Source organism: Chelonia mydas, chromosome 27 (genome assembly GCF_015237465.2).
Source record: "Chelonia mydas isolate rCheMyd1 chromosome 27, rCheMyd1.pri.v2, whole genome shotgun sequence".
Taxonomy (NCBI): Eukaryota; Metazoa; Chordata; order Testudines; family Cheloniidae; genus Chelonia; species Chelonia mydas.
In genome coordinates, this window is record NC_057860.1 from 12156584 (window position 1) to 12182642 (window position 26059).

At 41.7% G+C, this 26059-nt stretch overlaps 1 protein-coding gene across 10 annotated transcripts in view; it reads right to left on the reverse strand.

Moving 5' to 3' along the window:
• FBXL20 (F-box and leucine rich repeat protein 20) overlaps positions 1-25754 on the reverse strand; it is a 68563-nt gene extending 42809 nt beyond the window's left edge. For 2 of the 10 annotated variants that reach the window (XM_037886623.2, XM_037886617.2), the window contains exons 1-4: positions 25584-25718; positions 24258-25008; positions 10594-10665; positions 7072-7133 (exon numbers count right to left, since the gene is read on the reverse strand). In XM_037886623.2, coding sequence (XP_037742551.1) covers positions 7072-7133; positions 10594-10665; positions 24258-24308 — 185 coding nt within the window. In that variant the 5' untranslated portion in view covers positions 24309-25008; positions 25584-25718. Of the gene's footprint in view, positions 1-7071; positions 7134-10593; positions 10666-23181; positions 23200-24257; positions 25009-25583 lie in introns of those variants that run through there. The other 8 variants (XM_037886625.2, XM_037886621.2, XM_037886626.2 and 5 more) reach the window with 6 other exon arrangements.
• Between the last annotated feature and the right edge of the window lie 305 nt (positions 25755-26059).

A 26059-nucleotide genomic window follows, 5' to 3' on the forward strand; every position in this document is an offset into this window, starting at 1 on the left:
GAGGAAAATACTTTTATTGTCTCTCTGGATTCTTGTTACATGAAGCACATCTATAGAACACAACCGCAGCTACATTATAAGGCAAGCTCACTTTCCACAAATTATAATTCTTCTTCCTCCATAGAAATTCCAAGCCATTAATAAATATTCCAGTAACAGGACAGCTAGGGAGGGGAAGGAGAGGGACGGAGTAGTGAGTTTGACAGCTACCCAAGGTATAAAGGATGCTAACATGACTGACAATTGCCCCTTTCGCCCTTGAGGATACACCTCTGAGGTTAAAGTAAACAAAAGCACATGAAAAGTTTCCCTGATCCTAAAAGTCCATCTCTATATGGTCCAATATACATAGATTACAGGGTTCTTAATCTTACTTTTCATTTCTCTTGCCACACCTCCCTCAATAGCCTCCCTGCACTCTTCTTGTAGGGTTTTGACTGCCCAAGCTAGACTGGTTGCTTGGGAGTGGTTGCCTGACAATGACTAGGTTCATGGAAGACAAACAAATTTAAAATCATGCTCTTAAATAGCTAATAAGATTACTCTTTTTTTTTTTTTTAAAAAGGCAAAAAAGACACTTCTAAATGCTGTCTGCACTACTTTTCCCCTAGTCTTTTCTCACTGATACCAAAGAACGACTCAGCAGAATCAGACTATGAAAGAATACTGTTTCAGCAAGTCACTGCTCTGCTCTGCACATTGGCTGCTTCACAACTTGGCTCAAGCTTGTAGCACCTCACAGTTGCTGGAGAGAACACAGGAGCACACTGAATGCCCTGAAGTTCGTTTTCCAATGTAACTCCAAGGACAGGCTTTTCTCCTCAGAGAAACTGCTAGAGGGGAAAAACAGGTTGCCCTGCATGGCTAGGCAATGATGAAACAGGGTTCCTCCTCCAATACACACACAGTATGGGTCATAATTAAATACTGGACTTCTCCTCACCCTGATCTGAATTATGCAGTCTGCACAGTAGAAACAGAACATAAAAACCTAAGCATAGATAATCCAACCCTACTTAAAACAAACATTTTTTGTTAATATCCCATGACTGGTTTAAAATGAGACTGTACAATCGGGAAGCATTCTGTGCTTTCAGAAGTTTGGAAGAGATCTAGCTAGTCCTTTCTAGATCCTACATATAGCAATGTTCATTTACTAAAGAGAGGTTTCAGAGTAACAGCCGTGTTAGTCTGTATTCGCAAAAAGAAAAGGAGTACTTGTGGGACCTTAGAGACTAACCAATTTATTTGAGCATAAGCACTCCTTTTCTTTTTACTAAAGAGAGCCACCTCTTGGAGTTGTTCCAAATTATTTTGGAGGATATGCCTCTGGGCATAAAAATGTTGTACAAAACATCCTTCTAGTTCACTGTACAGCTCTACATTGTTATTTACTAGGCTAATAAAGATAGCTATCACTCGGAATCAAACCTTGAGAAGTTGGTTAAAAAAAAATTAGCAGGTTATTTAATGGTATATCTGCATGAAGACTTCTAGTTTTGACTTACTGGATGAGGAAAATCAGCTATAAATTTCAAACAACCATGAAAATACTCACTTTGCTTTTAAGTTCCACACAGCATATTTATTTTGATGAAATACATCTGCTGACATTTGACTGCTATGTTGTCGTACTTGGCCTTTTCCCTCCTCGCAGAGGAGTGGCAGCAAGAATATAATCCATGCTGTTTAACTTCTGTTCAAACAGTCATTGGAGGGGGAGAGGCAGACACTTATCTAAATATTATCAGCATTAACCCAAGTCAAATCTGTTTCCTATGAGAAAGATTACGTAATTCCATTGGAAATCAACAAATTACGACCATTCTTCAATAACAGCAGGACCAAGGGGTTCAGAAAAGCTTTGTGAAAGGGCTGCTCCGGCAGCACTAGCACAGTCTACAGCAAGGCAAGTCGCCAAAATATATTCTAGGAAGAAATGTCCAGCACATTTCTATCGTTCCAACTTCTTCAAATCCAGTCACGATTTTCTAAGAGATTCTTTACTCTCTCCCATCACCACCACCACTTCCTCTGACAACACTGAGAGTTTTGCCTTTGACGTCAAGGTGAGCTGGATGAGGCCTTTAAAGATAGGCAGCTGTCAAAAGGCTACCATCCAATGTATCGCTTTGACCTTCAACCCAGTCTATTCAAGTCATAAGAACAGCCATATTAGGTCAGACCACAGGTCCATCCAGGCCAGTATCCTGTCTTCCGACAGTGGCCAATGCCAGGTACCCCAGAGGGAATGAACAGAACAGGTAATCATCATGATCCATCCCCTGTCGCCCATTCCCAGCTTCTGGCAAACAGTCAAGCTCTGTTCCCTTCTATTAAGTTGGTTCCTATGGCCTGACCAAGTAGACACAGACTATGGTTTGCTGAGCCTCCAATAGGTGAGCCATTCAATTGTGTTCTGTTCTTCACTCATTTGGAGCAGAAATAAAGCTACCAAAGGAGAAATCAATATGGAGGTAGATGCAAAGCCACTGCGCTGTATGCTGAGGCAAGGCAGGAGATTATGGGGCAGCAGAGCGGGGACTGAACAGAAGGCAATCAAACCATGAGGGGGAGGATTTTAAAGCTGCGTGACCTTATTGTGAACCAATTTGGAAAAGGCAAACTCCTTAGGGCCAGGAAGACCAAGCCAGAGAAATGTATATTTGTGGAGTAAAAATCCCTTAGGAAACTAGTAGATACCACCATTTCTCTAGGAAAAAACTCTTTCAGACTTCCCAATGGAGTTTGGCCTACATTCAAAAGTCAATTGGCAGCTTGCCTTGACGTATGAATGCCCTTTCTCAATGGACTATCGATGCCATCATGTTAGATAGTACAGAAACTATTGGCGCGCAGCTATTTTGGCAAAACAGATGTCTAAATTAACCACAACTAGTGCCAAAAATGAAACATGAATTCACCTTTCAGAGTCAATAAGCCAGCTGTTGGCCTGTCTCAGGGAGGGAGCATCTAAATTCATTGCTATACGAACCAAGCAGCTTGACATTGTCCAAATAGAAGTTGGCAGCTCTGCTGGAATGAGAAGGCGATAAACTGAATTCCACCTTTTGATGGTTTGGCTCTTTTAGAAATGTACATTTTTTAAAAAGGTGTAAGCCCCTAGAAACTCATCTGGTGGCAACAGAGAGAAACAGCTGAAGCAGGTACAGAATATCACTGGGGGGGAGAAGAGAAGGGAGGAGCAGAGACCCAGCCTGAGTACCTCAACCCTAATGCTCCCTGGACTCAGATCTGTGAAGAGACTTCTGGTGCAGCAGGGTACATTCCATTCCACCCCTCACTCCAGCCACAGAAACGTGGCAGCAAATACTGCTGGGAGTAGCCAGCCAGAGACTCAGATGGGCAGAAGCAGAGATAAGTGGCTGAAGCAGGGACATGCAGACTCTGAGATCATGGCGGGGGGGGGGGGGGGGGGGGAAGAGGTGTTGTACTATTTAAAATAGCTTTTGTTGTGGACATTCTTCCCTTTTTGCTGATTGACTGTTCACTCCAGTCTTCCCTGCCCCTTCCCTTACAGTTTCTTTACTCCAGCCTCACATCCAGTCTTCCATGTACCCCTGATTTCCTACCCCCCCTTTAATGTGACCTCTACCTTCTTCCTTGTCTCTTGAAATAATCCTCTCCCAACAAAGCTCCACCCTGCAAAATTAAAAAAAACAAAATCATGGCACTAACATGACTTTTGTGAAACTTCATAGTGTTCACCTGCTTATATGTTACATCACTCCCCCGAACCCTTTGTCTGTCTTGTCTATTTAGATTGTAAACTCTTCAGGACGGTGCTCTTATTCTATATTTGCACACTGAGATCCCTAGGCATTACCATAATACAAAAATATTTGGGGCAAATCCTGGAATTTGAATGGAGATTTTGACAGCAAGATCATACAGACTGATAATTATGCTGTACAACAGGCTTCTCATAAGAGGGATACACTCACAGAACGCAAGAGTCAAGTCACTATTTCCAACAATATTGTGGGCCATGTAGCCACAGCAGAACTGCTTAGTCACTGGTTTAAAATCTCCTGCTCAGGATTCAAAAGAGAAACATTTAGCAGATTTGCTCTCATATAAGTTCACATTAAGCATAGCTTTTTGGATTCAGCAGGGGGATGGAAATCACAGACTCTAAACCCATAAGAGACCATTGTGATTATCTAGTCTGACCTCCTATATAACAGGCCCCAGAACGTCCTCAAAATAGTTCTTAGAGCATGTCTTTCAGAAAAACATCCAATCTTGATTTAAAAATTGACCTTGGTAAATTGTTTTAATAGTTAATTACTCACTGTCAAAAATTACGCCTTATTTCCAGCCTGGAACACTTAAATTACTATTAATCTGTGCCTCCATTTCCTTATCTGTAGAAAGGGCAATGAATCCATTCCTATGTATTCACAAAAGTGTTTAGATAAAGACCATTTGAAGATGTAAAGTGCTGTAGGTCTTCACCAAAAACCTCAGCAGCTAGGCAGGATGAGAGAATGATAATAAAGTCACACAGATTTCTACATTGTGTGGGTGATAAGGTCTATTGTCTGCCCATTTTGCACCCTCCCACAACTGAATGGGCGCAAGTACAGTTTTTCACTTCACAACCACATACATGAGACATCAATACCATCCTCAGAATGGCCAAACTGGGGAACAAGAAATTATCCCGCAGCATTGCTGACACACACAAGTCTTTGTCTTGTAGACACTGACATTCATTTACAGGAGATCCCCTTAGATAAATGCATCCAAGCCTCTTTCAAAGGCTGCACTGTCAATCTGCACTAATTAATTTTCACAGAATGCAAATGATGGATTCCAGCATGCCAAGCCCTTACTTACGAACTTTAACTTTTATAAACTCATGCTCCTTATTCCTTTTAAAAACAAAGTTTAGCATAATCCTGAACACAAAACGCAATTCATCAGCATGTACCAAGGAAAAGTGACATCAAGGGATGAACTACTAGTACCGTTCCCATACTAAAAACACATCCAGCCCTGGGATCTTTGTCTGCACTATTGCTTCCATTGACTAACACAAGTGGGAATTTTTTGAGAGAGCAAAATACCTTAGTAGACATGACCACAGAGAGAAAAAGCTCTTCCTCCTAACATCTTGCAACAACTTCCCTAGATTCTGAAAGGGCCTACTGACCCCTCTGAGACCTTTCCATTCTGACTACAGCGCCAGAAATCTCATCCAAGCTCTGATCATCTATTCTCTTCTGGCCTTGATGCCTGCAACCTTTCCCCCCCCTCAAGTCCATTCAAATGCTGCTACTAACATCTTTCTAGCTTGTCACCAACTGTGTCGTCCCTTCTAACTTCCTCCACTGGAACCTTTTCTTCCACTGCATCAGACACAAAATTCTTGCCTTATCAAAACCCTTTGCAATCTGGACCCAAACCTACCTATACATCCAGTTATCTTATTGTGAGGGTAGACTCCTGCCTCCGCTATACCAGTGGTGCCACTCGATCACCCATTCTTCCACACTCACTCCCGTGCCACACTTACACGTGGTAACTGGCTCAGAACAGTACACACAGCTAGTTTGTGCTAAGACATCCTATATTTGTTACCCCAGCGTCCTCATCTTCCAGCTTATCTCATCCACCTATTGTGGCTTGTCTTTTAGACCATAAGTTCTTTGGGACAGGGACTGTCATTTGCTAAGTGCCTACACTGCAAAGTCAAAAACAACTATCCACAACAGCAAGGAGAATATACGGTGTCAGTTGTGAACTAAAAATTTTATAGAAAAATCAGTTATTTCAGTTCAAGATTTACTTCCGTATTAGGAAGCTTTGAGATGCCTGTGGAGACGGTTCTGGAAAAAGTGATTCTCAATACACTTGATGAAAACTCAAACGACCAGAGCAAGATTCAAGGTAGCAGAGTTGGTGCTTTGAGTGGTGGGAGCACCCCAATCTGTGGCCGGTAAACAACCAGACATTACCCTTCAAGGAAGATTAGTGAATTACATGTTCAGGTGCTACAGTGACAAGTAAATTTTTCCAGAGCAACTATGTGACTTTAAAGCCCACGTCCCAGTGATTTTCATTAAAATCATGTAGGTGTTTTTGAAAGCTTTTCCCAACATCTATGGCTCTAACTAATGGGGTATTGTGAGAAGTAACAAACATTACAGAATATCAGATAATTGTTATTCATTTTATTTTAAACGGACTAGTGCTTTTTTCAGAGGCCAGGGCTCACCTCCAAAGACTTTACTACCATTAAATCTTGAACATCACTGAGCAATACTTACACGCATTTCAAGAAGTTTGCTCATTTTAATAATTCAGATCCTCAGCACAGACTGCCAGCTACTATTCTGTACGAGCTATGCTCTAGTCTGAGCAAAACAAGAGATGAAAAAAAGGGAGAATTTTGTTTCCAGATTTGAAAAATAGCTGCCCAAACTTATGTTGCTCCAAACTTTCACTTCAGTAGCAAACGTGAAGGTAATACTCACAGCATAAGAAATAGATTGAGATACTAACACAAGCTAGATTCCACAATACCATGACAGGAGTCCCATCCCGTGAGATGCTGAGCACTCAGCTACTATTTACAGCAGCTGCGACCAAATGTGCTCAAGTGGGAACTTGGCCATCGTCCAACAGTTTCTCACATTTTAAGTCTTTGGGAGAAAGGGGTTGTGTGGGTTTTTTTCAGATGAAACATTTCACATTAACAAAAAGAATATAGGCAGAGAGTGTCCTATTTTAGACTGTATAGGTATTAGCCTATACCTAGCACTTATTTTTATTAAAGGCCTTTTAGACCTATAACTTTTTTATCTATGAAAACAGTTGACCAGCAAATTCATTTAACACTTCACAAAGACATAAAAAGCAACAACAAAATATTCAGCATAAACTGTGGCTAATGCAGGCCTTTGATCAGCATAGTGTTTGTTTATGGCTTTATAATTGAAGCAATCCAAGCTCATAACTTGTGAATGAACCAGCTAAATTAGCTATTGCTTGTAAACAGATACATAGAAATTCTCCAGTTTCATAAATTGGAAGGCAACTTACCGAAGCAGCAGTTCTTTCGGAAGTTTCTTGTTGATCACAGCTTCGTCATTGTTTGAGAACATCTGCAAACAAAAAACAAACAGTTTAAACCATTAGGCACCCTGTATTTTCATTATAAATCATTACTTCTAGGAGCAAAACTGCTGGTTAACAAGACAATTTCAACTGCATCGACAGGGCCAACTTTGTGCTTAAATTCTCAAGTTCTCAGACTGGGCACCAGTGTGCGACTGGCATTTGATGCCTGATGTAGTTTTGCTCAGTTGGGCCAAAAATGCTTCATGGGTTGATAGAGAGGGATTAATTATAAACGGTTCTGGGAGAACAGGGGCTCTTGGGTGTTACAGGCCGAAACCTACTGTATGAAGGAGCATCTGATCGCGTATGGTGCTAACAAGGGACTTTCAATCCCTGTCACAGTGCTGTGAACATGCATCAAAGCACAGGCCTTTCCACGGAAAGAGAAAAATGGCACATTACACCAAACAACCTTGTGCCACTAGTGCCAGGGGGCAGGGAACAAGAAGAATTGGAAAGAAAGGCAACAATGGGGCACTCAGGGAGCCACAATGTACAGGCAATGGCGACTCAGGAAGGGTGTGTGCTGGCTCCTGTTTCTTTGACAAAAAGTGAAGAAAAGAGCAAGGAGAGCAGATGAGGAGGAGGTGCTGATTGCAACTCAGGAGCCTAACTATAAGGGTACCACCACTGCCTGCACAACTGTAGTGAAAGGACAAAGGAACAGCTTTTGTGAGCTTTGAAGAAAATCACCAGCAGCGCTTGCTCCTCCACAGGATCGTGACCACAAAGCATGACCTGAAGAGTAGCATGATCTGCATAGCTCTGCAATGGGAAGAGAGGACTCAGGGAGAATACTACATTCCTCTCCACTGGCAAGTAAGCAAGAGTTTGTTTTCTCTCTCTCTCTCATACAGAGACACACACACATTCTCACCCCCCGCCCCACACCCCTAAAGATTATTCAACGACATAGCAGTCCACTAATTTACAAAAGGACTCGCTGATCAGCTAATCAATTTTAAAACCACCTCACTAGCTGTATCAAAAACAGACTAGCCAAGCCCCAGTTTTCTAGTTACCAACAAGTCTTATAAGGAAGGCAGAATCTCATGTGCTTCCATGGATGATCTGCATGTATTTAAAGGCTTAGTACTTCCTCACATTGAAAAATGCACTTAAACCTGGGGGAGGGGCAATTAGAGAATACCTACAAATACCTAGATCACTGATGTGTGCAGCCTTGTTGCTCTGTATTCTTGGGTCAAGCATTCAAGTTTCCCATACCTATCATACAGTAGTGCTGAAGCACATTTCCAACTGACAGTGAAAGTGTTATATCAAACCTGGCAAACAAACAAATCTAAAAATAACAAGTTTCATTCATTAACAAGGTTTCTAACCTTTCTCCTAAAACACACGCAAGAACTGTTGTGTATGGATAAGTTATACCCCACAAATGCAAAGCCTAACAAGACTGATGAGCAGTGAAGTTACATTCTGAAAAGGTTGATTCTTATCAGCTGATTAAGTGGGCTTCACTAAACCAGTCTGGCTGTATACATGCAAAGCAAATAAACCCAGCATTAACACACCACCAGGTAGGTCACTCTTCTGTTGACAGAGGATCAGATTAAAAGAGTTAAAAAAGGACAGCAGAAATCTCCCATGTCTTAAATAGGCTACATCTATTTTCCTGAAATACAAAAGGCAAAGTAAGGAAAGACATCTGAATGTTGAAAGTCCTACAGTAGACCAGAAAAACTCCAAACTGTCCTTACACATATCATACTTTAACACGATAAACCACCATGCTGCATATATGTAGGCTCCTAGGTAGGTATCACCTGCAGACAGAGGTAATGAAGCAGGTGGTCTGTAAACGAAAGTCCACAGAATATGGGTTTCTTTTCATATATAAAAAGTAACACACATACCGCCATCCCAAGCAGATATCAGAACTGCTCTTTAGAAAAAAGGGTAAAATTTTCAATAGCAGTTAGTGATTTATAAACCCAAGTTCTATTTTCCAACCATTTATATTACCTGATGCTTTGCAGGTAACGATAGTGCAAATCACAAGTTTGTTGTGCTGGACTTGGGGCTGACTATGACCAGAGTACCAAAGCAGCATTGTCAACATTCTGGGAGCTGTGAGTTGCCTACAACAAAACCTACTTGCTCAGTAAGGAAAGGAGATTCTGGATTAAGTCCTATTGGCAGAGTAATACAGAGGTGTACCTGACCTCTCCCCCCATAACGGTCTGTGCCAGTATAGTATGTTTGAACCAACATTCCACACTCTGTGGGGAGCGGAGAGAGACAAGCCAGATAACGGTAGGATAGAGGTTAGAAAGGTTCATGTTAGAAGAGATTATCCAAGGCACATAAAGTCCTGAAATAGAGACGACACCTAGAAGTGGACAACTGAACTTCTCCTTCATCCCCACTCCGCAAACCCATCTAAACTTGGCTATTAAGTTACAACTGTTTCTTTTGGATTCTGACCACCACAGTGACCCATGCATTACATTAATTACCTCCCATCACTAGCTGAGGCTATACTTCAAGGCTACTTGGAAACCAGTTACTATAGAATGCAGCTGCCTGCTTTGAGTTTTCCACAGGCAGCGTATGACACCTGACCACTTGCTTCAGTCCATTCCAGGTGCAATTCAAGGTGTTGACCTAAATCTATAAAGCCCTTCCCATTGTTTAGTTTCTGACTACTATAGAAACTGTCCTTCACCTTGTGCAATACTAAGGAAGTTGCAAATTGTTGATGGTAACACCTTGTAGATTTAAGGTGAGGGGATTAGAGGCAGGACTTTCTCAGCGAAGGGCCCTCATTCTGCTCTGAAAGAATCTGAGTTTGGTGACATTCAGGCTACAGTGAAAGTCCCACCTATTTTCACAAGGCTTGTCGGAAAGCATGGTACTCAAGTGATGGGGGGACAGACTGACTAGGATTGCTAATGTAGCCAGTTGGATCTCTGATTTTTACATGCACTTCAAGTTCTAGAAATGCACTGTAAAAATCAAAATAAGATTATACAGACAAGAATTATTTATACAGCATTATTTCCTCCCTATGCACTAAGCGGGTATGCATGAGGGGGGAACAAACTTGGTAAGAACTAACCTTTAATTATTTGGCAGTGTATCAATAATAAACCAAACAGAAGAACTGACACAAATTCCTCAGAGAAAGAGGTCCTTACCTATTCTCTCCATGTACAATTGAAATGGAAAGGGATAAAAAGAGTAAAGACAGAAACCATTTGATGTTCAGTGTAAATCTGCAGTCTTCCATGTTTACCAATCTGCTTTCCAAATAAGGATTGTGCTTACCTGCACAACTTTTGAAAAGGGTGACTAGTTTTACTGTGGTGTGGGGGCTCACGAGCAAGTCAGCACCAAGAATACACCTAACTTCTGAAATGTTAGAAGTTAACCAGGACTTCAAATCTTTTGACTTTATTTCCAGAAATAATTTTTATTAACCTTGGTTTTGCTTTTCTTAACATCCCTCCAACACCAGATGTTTTTCTGTTGAATGGGTTTTCTTGCCAGAAACTATAAGAAAACAAATGCATTTATTGTGTGTTAATTTTGCTGCCCATATAAAAATGTAAAACCTACCCCAAACCTCTGCCCCCACAAAGAATGAAATCCACCCCTCATGTAAAGCCCAGGATGACTGTGCAAGGAACTGCACAAGAACAAAGGGGTAGAAGGGGAGTATAGAATTTACACACACACCTCCAACATGAAGACAAGCCACGGCACAGTAACACAGCCCCTCCCCAGCCACTATTCCAGTTTATCTGTTGAAACCGTTCCCGCCCCCTCCAGTTGCCTCTCTACCACCACGAAAATATCCCCTTTCAGAGGCAGTATACAGCCCTCCTGATGTGCACAAGACCCTCTAGAGTATCTCAGTTCCCATACCTCCCCACTGGATAGCTACAGCAGTGCTTCAGTGGTTTTGGGCTATGCAGAGGTCTTCCACACTTGGATGACTATAACTCAAAGAACACAGCTTCACGGCAGTCAGCGTTTCATACCACAAACTAAGGTGCAGAAATATCTCAAGACAGGAGGTAACACACCATAGTGGAAATGGAGTGGAATTCAAAACGGGGAGTAGCACATTGTACAGACTGCCATAACCAGCTACATGGCTAGGGAAAATTTGTGGTATTTTGACAAGTAAAATAATCAGAAAAAGGGAGAGAAAGACAAGAGTAAGACTGTCCTGTTTAAATACTGCTATTCTCCTACAGGCCTTTGAAGGCAATGTCTGCTTATATTTTGAAATGACTCCTTTGTTACCATGGCCAAGAGGTGGACAACATGCCAACGTCACAATACCTAAAGGAGTTGGTCGTTAGTAGGTTAGGATGGCTTGTGTTTCCCATAAATATATTCCAGCTCATGTGCCAAAGCTGGAAAATTGGCAGAACCTGTGGAATTTTCCAGGGCATATGTCAGCTAGAAGTTTTACATTTCACACACAGGCATTTCACTGCTCTGGAAATATTTCCCGAGCTATTGTGCCTATGCAGTTCTGCAGTATTTCTACATGGAAATACCTCCCTTATTAGAAGGGACAGGAAGGAAAAGGGAGAACAGACAGGATTCATTTAATTGCAACTATGTGTTAGGCAGTATGACTTTGCAACTCTGAAGAAATTATAAAGCTGTTGGATTTTATCCTAAAATCAACTCTTAACAATGTATTAATTGGGCTACAAGCTACATTTATTGCCAAAGAAAAATTCTAACCCTATTAGACTCATGGCTAGAATTATCTTTTTTTCCCAGCGTTCTGATGAGTGTGTGCATACAAATACAGGGAATGCATTTTGTTAAGAACTTTGTTAGACTAATGCCATAGGTGACAGCTATAAGGAAAGGATCTTTCAGGCTCAGTCACCTGACATAACTTGCTGGATGCCCTTTAATTTATGCAAAGTCTTCCATGTAGACTTGCATAGCTAATGACAAAGAATCCCAAACAGAACGATTTTGCATTGGTTACTAGACCGATGCCTCTACAGAGATTTCTGTCATTAAGTACCCATTTAAGAACACTATAGTACTTCTCTCCAGAATGTAAAACCACCACAGTGATCCAAACCGAACAGAAATCTAACTGAATGGACTCTGTATGCCCATGGGCAAAAGTATCTGAAAGACTCAAATAAGTACAAATCTTATAGCCTAGGAAAGTATACAGCCTGAAAGGGCGGGGAAGAGACTGTCTAGTTTGTTTTGTCACTTTTTCCTTTGTCCTCCAGCGCATAGTATGCTATGACCATCCCCTCTAGTTCTTCAGGATACTAGTTATTGCAAACTGACAATATATTTTGTCTGACACTATTGTAACTTTTAAGAAGTCATACGAGTGTAAGCAAATTCATCTACAGTTAATCACCTTTATATAGTAAGGATGCTGAAGTTGCTACTCATGCATTTGCTACACCAACCATTCATTAGAGGGTGCAGTGATTACAATGGGGTAATATTTTAGGCTATCAATGGAGGATTGGGCAATGGTATCTGCATAAGGTGGCAAAATGTGTTGTCAGCATTGTAGCTCAGGTAAATCTATTTGTGTGTAAGTGAACCAGAGTATCTTTTTATAGTTATGAATATTTTCGCATGTGCAACAGTGCTGTATAACATACTATATACATGTACAAAAAGAGTATTTGAATATAATAAATGTAAAGTTGTACAAATGAAACAATTTTGTGTACATGTCCTAGATAAATAAGTTACAATATACGCTAGTACTACATCATCACACTATTGCAGCAGTTGTTTCAGAGCTTTTCCAACAGTGCTTACATGATCAGAGCCTCAAAAAGTGTGGGTGCAATGAGACTGTGGGTTCTGCAACTTCAGTCTGACAGACTAAAGCGTGGGTGAGCATATTTAGTTTGGTGCCAGGCTGTGCCTCCCACCAAGCCTTAGTGAAGCATATAATATTTTGCCTATAAATGAGATTTCCATTTGCTGAACATACTGAAAGTTTGCTTTTAAAATACAAAATGTACAACTGGAGAAAACACAAACATCTCTATTTATCTCTCAGGGACCCATATGCTGATTTACCCATGTTGCACTAGGGAGTAGAAAACTTTCTTTAGTGAGAAGGGTGCTTAGAATTTAGTTAATGCTGAATTTAAGAAAACAGTTAAGCTTCTAGTTCTCACAGTTCCAAATAAAACTTTATGAATATAAACCAGTGCAGTGTCGTCTTCCTGAAAACAGCCTAAAACATGGAATATGAACTACCTAGGACCCCAATTCTAACCAGGCTTGTGTGCTGCGAAGGTCTTCCAGGGCTGGTGAAATCTTAAGAAATTTCTGTAAATGTCACCTCTGGCAGAGTGGAGGAGTGTGTGTACGTACAGGAGGAAGTTGAACCTAAGAAGAAAAACTAAACGTCTGTGTTTTTCAAGTTCTCTTTTCAATTAGATTTACTCTTACTTTTATTAAAACATCTTAAAGATGAGTCGTCATTTTAAGACATACTCTGTTTACAAAAACTGTTTGGGAACATTAATCTATAGAACAAACTCCACATAAATTTTATTACTTTACTTTATCACCTTAAAAACTTAAAGCAATTTTCTGAGTATTGGCTTCACCTTCTAGTCTCTGACACACCACTATTGCAACATACTCAAATCTTCCCTTTAAAAATAAAGTCTGCCCCTTCCTTCTTCCAAAAAACAGATAGTTCATGCACAGTAAACCCTGGACAGCATAGCAATCAGATTCTCTTCTCTCCTACATGCAAGACAATGACAGCAGCATCTAAACTGCCAAATTCAGGATGTTATCAGACGGAGGAACTGAGATCGTGTGTGTTGTCTCTGCTTTATCAACAAGTGCAATTTATATCCAAGCAATTTCCAGGTTAAATTCACATTCCCTCTCATTGGAAGGATGGCTAAGATGTATATTTGCATGCTAACATTTTATTCATTGTTCATTTCCATCTAACAAACTGTTTACTTTTGTGGGTACATCACCTGAGAGGTGTGACATCCGCTATGCTCTCTTTTAAAGAGACATATAGCAAATACCACCACATACAAGGAAGAAAGGTGAGGCGGTATCCCTAGCATGTACCAACTCAAGGGGCGGAAATGCCTTTTGACAGACATCAGTTAATGGCTACATGCTTAGTGGTCAAGAACCATATTTTACCTCAATTAAGATGGGCATTAAAATACTAGTTACAGTGGTAGCTCTTCATGGGGTTTGAACATCAAGTAGTCAGAAGTATAAGACAGCTGGTTGTGTGTATTAGCAAGGTCAGGGGTGTTTACTATGCTGCTGACAAAGTCAGCTGGTTCTCAGCTGAGATTGCATCTGACTTTAGCATCAGTGAGGGGCTGTTCTTTTTAAATCAAATCCCACAGGACTTTAAGAGAAACAGTGCCAAACCCAATAATCTAACACAAAGTGTTAGCCTAGATGTGGACCTTGAACCTGAACACTGTTCTTCTAAAGCATGAAATTCAAAGCACCACAGAAAAAAGGATGCAGTTTATCTGGAGCTTTCCAAGCTAATAGCTGACAGACACAAGTTCCTCCTCTAGCCTATGTTGTCACATGGGACCTATGGTTATTCATCTTAATGTTCATCCAACTGAGAGACAATACGGTGGATGCCTGCCAAATCCTAGTCCTCTGACAATCGCTCCAGTGCGTATGCATGCGTGTGAGAGAGAAACTAAAACAGCCCAACAGAAACTAGACTGAAATGCAATGGTATTCCTATTGCAAATATTCAAGTGTTCAGTCAAGTGTGGGCTGGCATCTACAGAGAAATAGGGAGTCGGCGAGAATGAGAAAGGAGATTTTAGTTTTCAGGATTTAACAATAAGTACAAAGCTGTGGGAGAATGGAAGAGTAAGAGCAGCATCCACACAGATGGCCTGACATGATAAGAGGACTTCAGATATTTCCGTAAATATGTAGAGTTGTCCATTTTTGGCACTAGTTTCCCAGTTACTATAAAACATGTCTAGACAGCTAAAATGTAAGATCGCATGATTTATTAACAAGACAGAAGATCTATGAAACACTGGTATAAATTCTCAGTTCAATATAATTTAAAAATATTGTAGCTCACTTAAATTCATTTTCTGATAATGCAGTTAAATAGGACACCAGTATTCTTTTAAAGCCATGTGACCAACTAGAAGAAAAAACCCACCTTTTTCATGGATTATTTTGACACTTTTGTATGTGAGGTTTAAAAAAAAAATCTCGCAAGTCATTAATCTAGAATGAACTAAAATCTGGAAGTACTGAAACTATAGTTGATAAGTTAAGTATTTGTAGGTGCCAATTCACATCCCCACCTGAAATACTCTAGTCTCTGAACATTATAGGCTAACAACAGAATCTTAAAATAAAGATAAATAGACTGTTTACAAGAACTATGGTCTGGTAGGTCAAATGTGAATGATGTTTTTTTCCAGGCTACAAAAATATAGGAATGTTGTGATTTTTTTCACTTATGAGCAGCTCCTTGGCTTTACAACAGCTGGCTCATGTCCAAAATCTAGCATTAAATGGGATCAATGAATTCAAGAACATTACCTTTAACTCTTAGGGCCCTTATGGAATAAATGAAGAAGTCTCCTACAGGTTGTGAGAGAGTGAATGAAATATAGCTCACATGGAATACAACCAAGTCCAAAAGGGGAAGAATAGTTTAGAATGCCTAATGGCAGTATTTTTTCCCCCCAGCAAAATATAAGTTGAGACTTTTTGCTAACACTCTCTCAAAGTGCACCCACACCTCCTGTCTGGCTTTGGTTAGGGAATATACCACAAGTTTCCTGTAAAATAAACTCAACATTATTGTTCATGAAGTGACATATATACAGCAATCAATTTAGCAATATCTTTATTCAGAAGTTTTTTCTTCACAGCACACACTGTAACTGGCATTTCTATTTAACAAGCATATGAGCAAAACTGTGCTGTCCTGTTTGAGGTGCTGAAAAAGTAATTCTGGGAAGGGAAGCCACACAATTATAAGTGATATTTAAATGTAAGGCTTTTCAGGACTCTGAGCATTAGGCTGTTGTGAATGCTAATTTATAAATACAAGCAGTTCAAATGGGGTGAGCTTTTCTTGTAAATTTTCCAGTTACCCAGGGACTTCTTTTTTTCTACCCAGTTTAATCTGTATAAAATCTCCTAGGGAAAAGATTGTCTACTGAATAAAGCTCTATCATTAGCAGTCTCACTGCTTTGGCATCCTCTCTAAGCATGTGTGTCAGCAGGACCAGGGAATAGGTATCTACCGACTGTCGATTACATAGACAACTGCCCTCATTCCATGCTCCCCATGTTCACAGGCTCTTTAGATGCAGGGTACGTCCACAATGCAGCTGAGCAGTGCAATTCACAGCATGGTTAGACAGATTTATGCTAGCTCTGCTTGAGCTAGCATGCAAAAAAAATAGCAGTGTGGACGCTGCGGCATGGGGAGCAGCTTGGGCTAGGCACCCAGGCGGCTAGCCCTAGCTGCCATCCATGCTGCAACATCCCCACTGCTATTTTTAGTGCACTAGCTTGAGCAGCTGGGAATTGCACCTCCCAGCTGCTGTGTAGACATACCTCCAGAGAGAAGCCTGGCTTAACACCAGAAGTAGGCCATAAAATGCCAAACCCAAAGTTGTGACTAAGTGGTATGAAACAGAACCTAGCCCTTGAGGCTTCTCGTAAGCTTACTATTCCTAGAAATAGATTAATATGCAATTTACTCCACATGCAAGTGACAGCTGATGAGGAAAAGTGATTTGACAGTCCATTACGAAAGACTGAGTTCCCTATGAAGATCACTTTTAATCACCAGTATCAGAGAAAGATGTTTCATCCCTTCCTGTATAGCCAGCCTGTAATCACTGATTACTGAGTAAATTGCAAAAAGGCTTCTTGGCCAGATTTATAAGGGCTTCTCTACACTTCAGATTATGTTGGTATAATTTATGTTGCTCAGGGGTGGAAAAGGCTACCCCCAAGAGTGACATAAGTTACTCCAACCTAAGCGCTGGTGAGGTGGCTTTATAATGACGACAGAAAAGCTCTCTCCTGTCAGCAGAGAGCATCTTCACAAGATGCGCTGCAGCTGCACCACTGTAGCATTTCTAGTGTAGACTAACCCTAAGAGTTAACAACAGTGCTAAAAGCATTTGACTCCTCAGTGTAACAATAGAAAATCAAGCCCCTAAAAGGGGATTAACCCCATTGTAAAGAATTAGATGGCTTACTGCACATCTTGCTTCAACTTACGTGTGTGTGTGGGGGGGGGGGGGGGCGTGTGCTGGTGCTGCTAGGGTTAAGAGTTTTTACACACAGACAAATAGCCATAAAGATAGTATTCACAGCAGATTTCCTTTTTATTCTCTCCCTTACAGTTGATCAGACTGACTTCACAGGGACATGGCTTTCTCCATGAAGTACGCTATGGGTCATCCACTACCATAGTGTTTGAGCTAAGATATATATATTCCTTTCACCATTTGTTTTTTAAAACAATTACAAGAAAATTCTTGTGATTTTCCATTAAAAATTTTATAGTCAGATATTAAAACATATCTAAGAGAAATGGTCCAGCATTATCAGGGGCCAAATTTCACTTGTCAAAGTTATTTGACTTTGGTAGGTCTACAAATTGTAAATACTACATTATACATACAATTCAAACAATGATCCCCTTTGAGAAAGACAAAACCATACACAATCTGTTTCTGTAAGGCCTAGTGTTTTATACTCTGCTAACAGAGAACCAGTAGAGGGATCACAAATTCTCGAAAACCCCATTACCTGAGATATGCTGATGTTGCTATTACTTCCTAGCAAATGCACCAGTAAAAGTCGTCAAGCTATACGGTCCCCATAATTAACATGGGGTGCTGGGAAGGGGACAGGGCAAGTTTGCCAAACGTAAGAGAATCAGCCATTTGAAAGTGTACCTCCAATTGAAAGATCAAAAGGTTAAGGTAAAACATGCACAGGTGATCCATCCACACGCAGATTTATGACCCAGTATATTACTACAGTTAAGTGCACCATACCGTATTCATATGGCAAAAACACACATCAAGATCACTTACATAATGGGGCTAAATTAGTTTGAACAAATTAAGTAGCAAGGTAATCCGGCAGGGGAAAGGAAAACAAATTACCTGATATGTCTTAGGCCTCAAGTGAATATGCACAGTCTGAAACAAAATGAGCCTAGCATACAAGGGATGCCTGTTTCAGTAATAAGCAAGAAAAGTGACCATTTACATATGTGTCAAAGGGCCTAGCCATGAGAAGTAATATGCAATCAACAGGGAGATATCATTGCTGAATCTAAAGAGGAGATGTTCGGTCAATGATCACGTAACACGTGACACTTGCAGTACATGCCTGTGCTTCTCTTTACCTTTATCCAGTCAAAGCCCTTAATTTCAAGCATATGGTTCCTTTCTCCCCATTTCCCCCTACCCCCCAAAAAAAATTAAAATAAAAAGTGCTCTAACTTTTCCAGAGTAGAAAATCTATTCTGGAATAATAAGAACAACATCAACTATTTTAAAAAAAATCATGAAACATCTGTGCTGCAACAATTCTGGGAAACCGCGCACATAGTCCTATGCGCTACTGCTCCCCAAAAAGGTCATTAGCTAGTGTCTGCACTTTAGCTGTCAGCAGTCTGCTAGTACCTTTCTTTGGTAGCAAAAGGTGTTTGAGACATCTGAGCATGGACTCTGGGGCCAGAGGGCTGAGGTCAATCAAGCCTTTTTTCTTGGTACAACTCTCAGCTCCCCACCACCTTTAAAGCCATTATATACTCTGTATCTGGAAGGACGAGCAATAGTTTACCACACTGCAGGAGGGAGATATGAAGCATTGCATGTCGCCACTGTCCCCACTATAACAGCAACATAATGACAAAGCTGACAGAACGCAAGTTTTTAACCTATGGCAAACTCAAACCTGAGGCAATTTCAGTTAATCTCTCGAGCAAGATTCAAACATATTTTGGGTGTGTGGAAACTTTACTAAAAATCCTGTGTTTACATGCAAAATATGCAAGATTCTCAGGCTCTTGGCAAGTTGCCTATATGGCATCTAGAGTTGCAAAACATGGGCAATACTGCACAAGGGAGATGAACAGGGGGTGATTCATGTTACCATCTCTTGCCCCATTTCCTCCAACAAAATGCTAAGTCTTCCTGTTTAATCCTTCCTAGTCCTCCCACAGCTCAACTAAACTGACTTTTGCTTCTGAATCTGGTTAAATTCCACTCAGCCCTTTGGTAGAGTATGCAGTGTGGTCACTGTACCTCTACAGTGACAGAACCACATGTGAGTTATGCATAAACTCAACTCAAAAAAAGATACACTGGCATTAGAAAAGGTTCAAAAAAAGAGCAACTAAAATTATTAGGGGTTTGGAACAGGTCCCACATGAGGAGAGATTAAAGAGGCTAGGACTTTTCAGCTTGGAAAAGAGGAGACAAAGGGGGGATATGATAGAGGTATATAAAATCATGAGTGGTGTGGAGAAAGTGAATAAGGAAAAGTTATTTACTTGTTCCCATAATATAAGAACTAGGGGCCATCAAATGAAATTAATGGATAGCAGGTTTAAAACAAATAAAAGGAAGTTCCTCACTCAGCGCACAGTCAACCTGTGGAACTCCTTGCCTGAGGAGGTTGTGAAAGCTTGGACTATAAAACAGAACTGGATAAATTCATGGAGGTTAAGTCCATTAATGGCTATTAGCCAGGATGGGTAAGGAATGGTGTCCCTAGCCTCTGTTTGTCAGAGGGTGGAGATGGATGGCAGGAGAGAGATCGCTGATCATTACCTGTTAGGTTCACTCCCTCTGTGGCATTGGCCACTGTTGGTAGACAGGGTACTGGGCTGGATGGACCTTTGGTCTGACCCAGTATGGCCATTCTTATGTTCTAGGTTAAACAATCTGCTAAGCTTCAGGCAGACATTTCACCCACCTCTAAAAGGATTTTAATACGAGTCAGCCAACAAACTGAGTCCCTGGGTCCTTGTTTGTTTGTTTGGGGTTTGTTTGTTTTATTTTGGGGGGGTATATGCACATCAAAAAGTCTATTTTCGCATTCTCAGGATAAACTTAAGAACAGAAGTATATGGACCTTTAAGGAAAAAACCTTATTCAGGAAAGTTTAAATTTATGTTTTTGCTATTTACTCACCATTTCTTATCACTATTTAATAAAGTGTTATGTTATTAGCAGAGATCTGACAAAAGCAAATGCTGTTATGTGACTCAGGAACACCACCTAATGACTCCTAACTTCTGCTCTATGGTTTAGCTTTCTGCCAATGGCATGTGAATAGTAGTTTCTCTTCTTTTTCTGTTATGCAATACAACATACAATAGTAAGTACACCACTGGCTACCCATTCATTTATATTTTCTGGGTAGAGGAGCAAGAGGGGCACACAGTGAAATCCAAATATTTATTGGTATTCCTTGTTCAATTTGTCCAGAATTTAGTTTGTTTCACTGCATTTCAGTAGATTGAATTACTCAGGGTCTAAAGATATCCCTGAGGTGTCCAAGACCTATCTGAGATTATAGAAATATTCAGTTCAGTTATTTTTTCACTAGTTACATCTCATCTGGAGGGAGGAGACTTATAAAACAGGCCTGAAAATGACAAAAAGGCTGAATAAGAGCCACGCAATGGTGACCAAAGCAACTACAGAAAAAGTTAGTTCTGGATTTTGGAGGCCAACCAGAGCTCAGATTTGGAAACACCACTGGAAGACCAAAGAATGATCTTAAGCAAGGAATACTGAGGAGAGAGTGGCCCCAAAAGAACTGAGATGATGACAGAATGTAAATTAAATTTAGATGATTTTGCTTAGAGAAATTTCGAGACACAGTTGCAAACTATTTCATTCTGTATTTTAAAACAGCTGAAATATTTAGTTTTGATTTCCATTTGCATCGTTTCATAGCAGGTTTGACTCCAGACAAGGCCTAACAGACGTGTGGGCCATTAAAACTCTTGGATATTTTGAATCTGAAATACTGATAGGCAACGGATGCTAAGAAAAGAATAAAGTTGATGTACTTGTCCTGCTTTAGTATGAAGGGTTATTATGGATAACACATTTATTGGCGCAGATATCCAAGTTGTTTAGAATCTCTCTCATAAAGAATGACTTTATGGCCAGAAACAACTCCCACTAATTGGAGGGTGTGGAGTCTCCTTGAGGAAGCTGGAAAGGTTGGCTATTACTTTTGAGGATATACTGGAGACTAAGTTTATTACCATAGCATTTTTTCAGGCTATAATTATTTAAGTGCCAACAATGTGGCTCACTACTGTACAAAACTCAGAAGACGACACAGTCCCTGCTCGGGAGCAGCTTAAACTGCTGTTTGTGCTGAGAATTTTCAGGAGTCGAGCACCAGTGCAGCTCAACTCATACTAGCAATGGTAGATGTACTAGTGTAGACCAGGTGCAGGTATTTTTAACCACGCTATCATCTAGATCTGCTCTATGATAATGCTTCCGTCATTGCTTGCATTAAAGGAGCTGCATCAGTGACAGACAAACAGTGGAAGTATTGATAAAAATTCTCTGTGTAGTGCAACCTAAACAAAAATTTCACAAAACATACCAGGAGACCAAGAGGAATGCTCTATCTCAGAGCACTACCTTCTCATTTCATGTTTCGTGATAGGTTAGTGACAGTATTTTTGCTGACTTGGGTTTCATGGAAGGAGCAAGTTGAGAGATTTAAAAGGAGAGCAAGGTACCTAGGGCACAGAGTACAGGGGCGGTGTTCCAGGCCATCGGGACAGAATGGGCAAAGGATACTAAAGAAGCGATGAGAACTAGGACCTTTCTTAAGGTTAACAGAATTTCATGCTGTAGGGTACAAACTGATCACCACAAGCATCAGGAAAGACTCACCCCCTCCTCTTCCCCAGTACATTGTTACATAGGTGCATTTTGCCTCTTTAGCATTGGTATTTGCTATTGCTGGAGGCAGGTTACCAGATATAGGCCAGTGTTCTGATGCACTATGACATATCCTATATAAAAGCACAGCCAAAAGAATTAAGAGTCAGTCTGGGTAATGTTTTCCTTTTTTCAATTGCTTTGCTACAGTAAGTTATTTTCTTTGTGGTGGCCACACCTCCCATAAGGAGTATATTTAGAATACGCTCTTCTTCAGCTAGTCATGCCAAAGAGTTCATTCTTTCATTTAAAATAAAGAGTTTAGCTGCTTATGTGTTGATATGAGAAATCCATCTGAAATCCATGTTTAGGAAATACAGCCAATATCTTACCACTGTACTTTATTACCAAAGTAAGAGACCATTCCCAAATGTAGCCTGGATTGTATTTTAAAACTCACAACAAAAAATTCAAGAAACTGTTTGTACAGCTTAACAAAAGATATATATTAAGTCTGAATAACTGGGCAGACAAACTCAACAATTTACTTTTTATTTAAAGACGTTCATCATTATTTTTCATAGTTCTAACACACACTACCTTTCAGAACAGGGCATCAGCCTCTTAAGGTCCTATTAACTTCAGAGTTCTAAGGCCATGTCTACACTAGCGAGCTTACTGTGGCACGGTTGTATCGATGCAGCTGAGCCGCTGTAAGATGGCATCAAGCGGCTACACGAACAGACGAGATGGGAGAGAGCTCTCCCACTGACATAATAAAATCACCTCAACAAGCAGTGGTAGCTCTCTCACCAACATAGTGCTGTGCACACTACCATTTATGCCAGCAAAACTTATGTCACTCAGGAGTGTGGTTTTTTCACACCCCCTAGCGACATAAGTTTTGCCAACCTAAGTGGAGGTGTAGACATGGCCTAGACGTACTCAACAGAGCTATGTAGCAGTAATCAGTACTATCTTTGTTTATCTTTCAATATTCCATAACTGAATAGAAAACAGCAGCTTCCAGCCTACATACTGTTTTGCATGACTGCCCATTTCACACACACACACACACACACACACACACCCATACCATTGTTATAGCCACGTCAATCCCAGGATATTAGAGAGACGAGGTAGGTGAGGTAATATCTTTTATTGGCCCAACTTCTGTTGATGAGAGAGACAAGCTTCTGAGCTTACACAAGTTCTTCCTGAGGTCTGCTTTTATATATATATGAACTATTACGTTAAAAACATTTTCTTGTCAACAAATAGAACTTATGCTTCTTTGAAGAAGTAAGTAAATTCACTGCTTTAGAATACTTTTATGATAGTACTGCTAATCTCTAACCCCCACTAGCAAAACCACATCACTGCATCCATGCCCTCAAATTACTAACAATTACTTAAAACCAGTGAAAATACACTCAAGAAACATGACAATGTTTCAAGACACTCCTTTCAGTTCTGAAACTAATTAAAATTTTGGATAACATTTGGATTCTTTCCCGTCATCCTATTTTTTACTAAACATTTTAGAGTTCTCACCTGCATATGGAAATACATGAATTTAGGTCTCAAATAGTCCTTCAGCACGTAGCTTAATTTTAGCTTTTCCATTTCTTCCCTGCCTGCTTCCAGTTTTGTGGAATGTACACATTTTCAGAAAAAACATTACTTTTGCAACGATTCACATTAATCTTGTTTTGGTACATCCTTATTGGCAGCTAACCTGAAAACTAAAATTAATAAGAATACCCAATGGCAGGACAGACAAGTATGAAAGGTCCCTGCAACATCAAATAAATATTCCCCACAGAAGGCTGCTACTAGTGTGTGCTTACTTTTCAAACTACTATGCAACCAAGAATGGATCAGAATGGTACAAGCAATTACCACAGTCCTGAGACTTTTTGCATTTGGCCTTTTCTTTGTGAATGCCTATCAGCCTCAAGACTTCACACAATGGCTAATCATACACATCAGGCTCCATACAGAAGTTAAATCATACACAGGTTAAGGAAATCTGACTTTTACTATGATATAATCTGAAATCACTGTAAACAAGGATGCTTTCTGTTCACTATGGTCTCTGCATCAAACCAACATCAGCTGTTGTAAAAAAAAGTTTCAATTTTTTTTTATAATTATATTCGATTTCTATACCTGTCTCAATCCACTGGTCAGTTTCTTGATGAACATGCTGTTCTTCTTCATTGCAGTTATCAGACACTCCTCAAGTTGTCAGTAAGATTTTTGCTTGATGGTGTTTACCTTCCCCCTCAGCACTGAGAACGAGCCATACCCAACATTGTTTCAGTCCCTTTCTAGGTTGCTCTTCTCCCTCCATTCAAGCTTTTCTCAAGAGCAAAAGGAGCAACAAGCCCCACAGTTGAAAATTTGAATTGGTAGATATTTTCCCCTTGCATACAATCTCCATAAAATGTGAAGTAAACCTTGTGGTTGCCCTCATTTCTGTCACCAACATCGCCTCCTCCCCCCTTCAGAAAAAGACAGCTGTTACAACAATGAAGTGCTGGAAACAACTCTGACTAGATGGGGTGCTTTGTGTTATCCCAAATCAGACTGATTATATGCATATTCTTTGAATAGATCTTATTGTTTACCCTCTGCTCCTTGTGCTCCTTCCGCCCTCTCCATCCCCCACCCCGAGTAATCAAATTCTGCCTGCAACTGCCCGTATATCATGTCGACAGCACAAAGCAATGCAAATGTTGCACCTCCTTCCTCTTTCCAAGCTTCCTCCTCCCCCTCAAATCTCTCTCAGGCCATCTACAGCTGGTCTGTTTCTAAGAAGGTATTTTCACATCTCTCGCTCCATCACCAACTCCGCAAGAAACACAGGCACATACAATAGGTCAGCAACACATCAGCGACTCTCCCCTCACCGCAGTCCCTAAAAGGAAGTTCACATCTAATAACTCAACGAGCAGCAAACAAACACGCCCACCCCCCTCTCCCCCCACACACAATATTACACACCAAGGGGAGAAAAGGAAGTTCCACGGTATTAGTCTCCTTACAAATTACAAGACCAACCCGCCGCCCCGCCAGACCCCCACCCCCACCCCGGAGACGCTTACACGCTGCCCCCCCCCCCACCCCCTGCGATGGCAGGGCCTCCGAAGCCCGGGACCCCACATCCCAGCCTGCCCCCCCCTTTACCAAAACAGGATTCCCCTTTCTGCCTTGCACACTGAGAAGCGCCCCCCCCCCGTTGCACTTTATCACCATCAGCCACAGGAAGAGCCGCCACCGCCACCCCCCCGCCGCCCCATCGGCTCCGCGCTCCCCGGAGCGGGGTGGGGCGGCCCCCTCCCCTTCAGCTGCGCCTCTGGGTGCTGGGCGGCCATTGCCAACCCCACACACGGAGGCGAGGCCGGGTCCCCTCCGCGGGGGGCCCGGTCCCCGCCCGCCCGAGGAGCCCGTAGCCCCCCTCCCCAGCGGGGCCCCCCTGGGGCCGGGCCTCACCTCAAACCTGCTCTTGGTGACCCCGTTCATCTCCCTCCTCATGGCGGGGCCGGTGGCTCCGGGCGGCTCCCCCCGGGTCTCTCCTCGCGCCGGGGCAGGTGGTGGTGGGGCCGGGGCGGGAGGGGGGGGGGGGTGCGCGGCCTCCGCCCGCCGCCGCCGCGTCTCCTCCGGCCTCAACTTCAACCCAAAACAAAAACACTCCGCACCTGCCAGCAACAGCGCCGCTCATTGGCCAGCGCCGGGCGCGGGGGGGCGGGGGGAGAGCCAGCCCCGGCGCGAGCCCGGCCGGCGGGGAGCGCGCGCGCGTGGACCCGCCGGAGGGGGGAGGGGGCTGCAGCGGGGCAGGGCCAACGGTCGCACCCCAGAGGAAATGCGCCCTGGCCCCTGCCTCCCCCCAAGCGGAGTGTAACCCCCCCTCACGGTGGCCCTGCACCTCCCCCCCCGCCCCACCTACCCTGGGGGGCCCTGCACCTCCA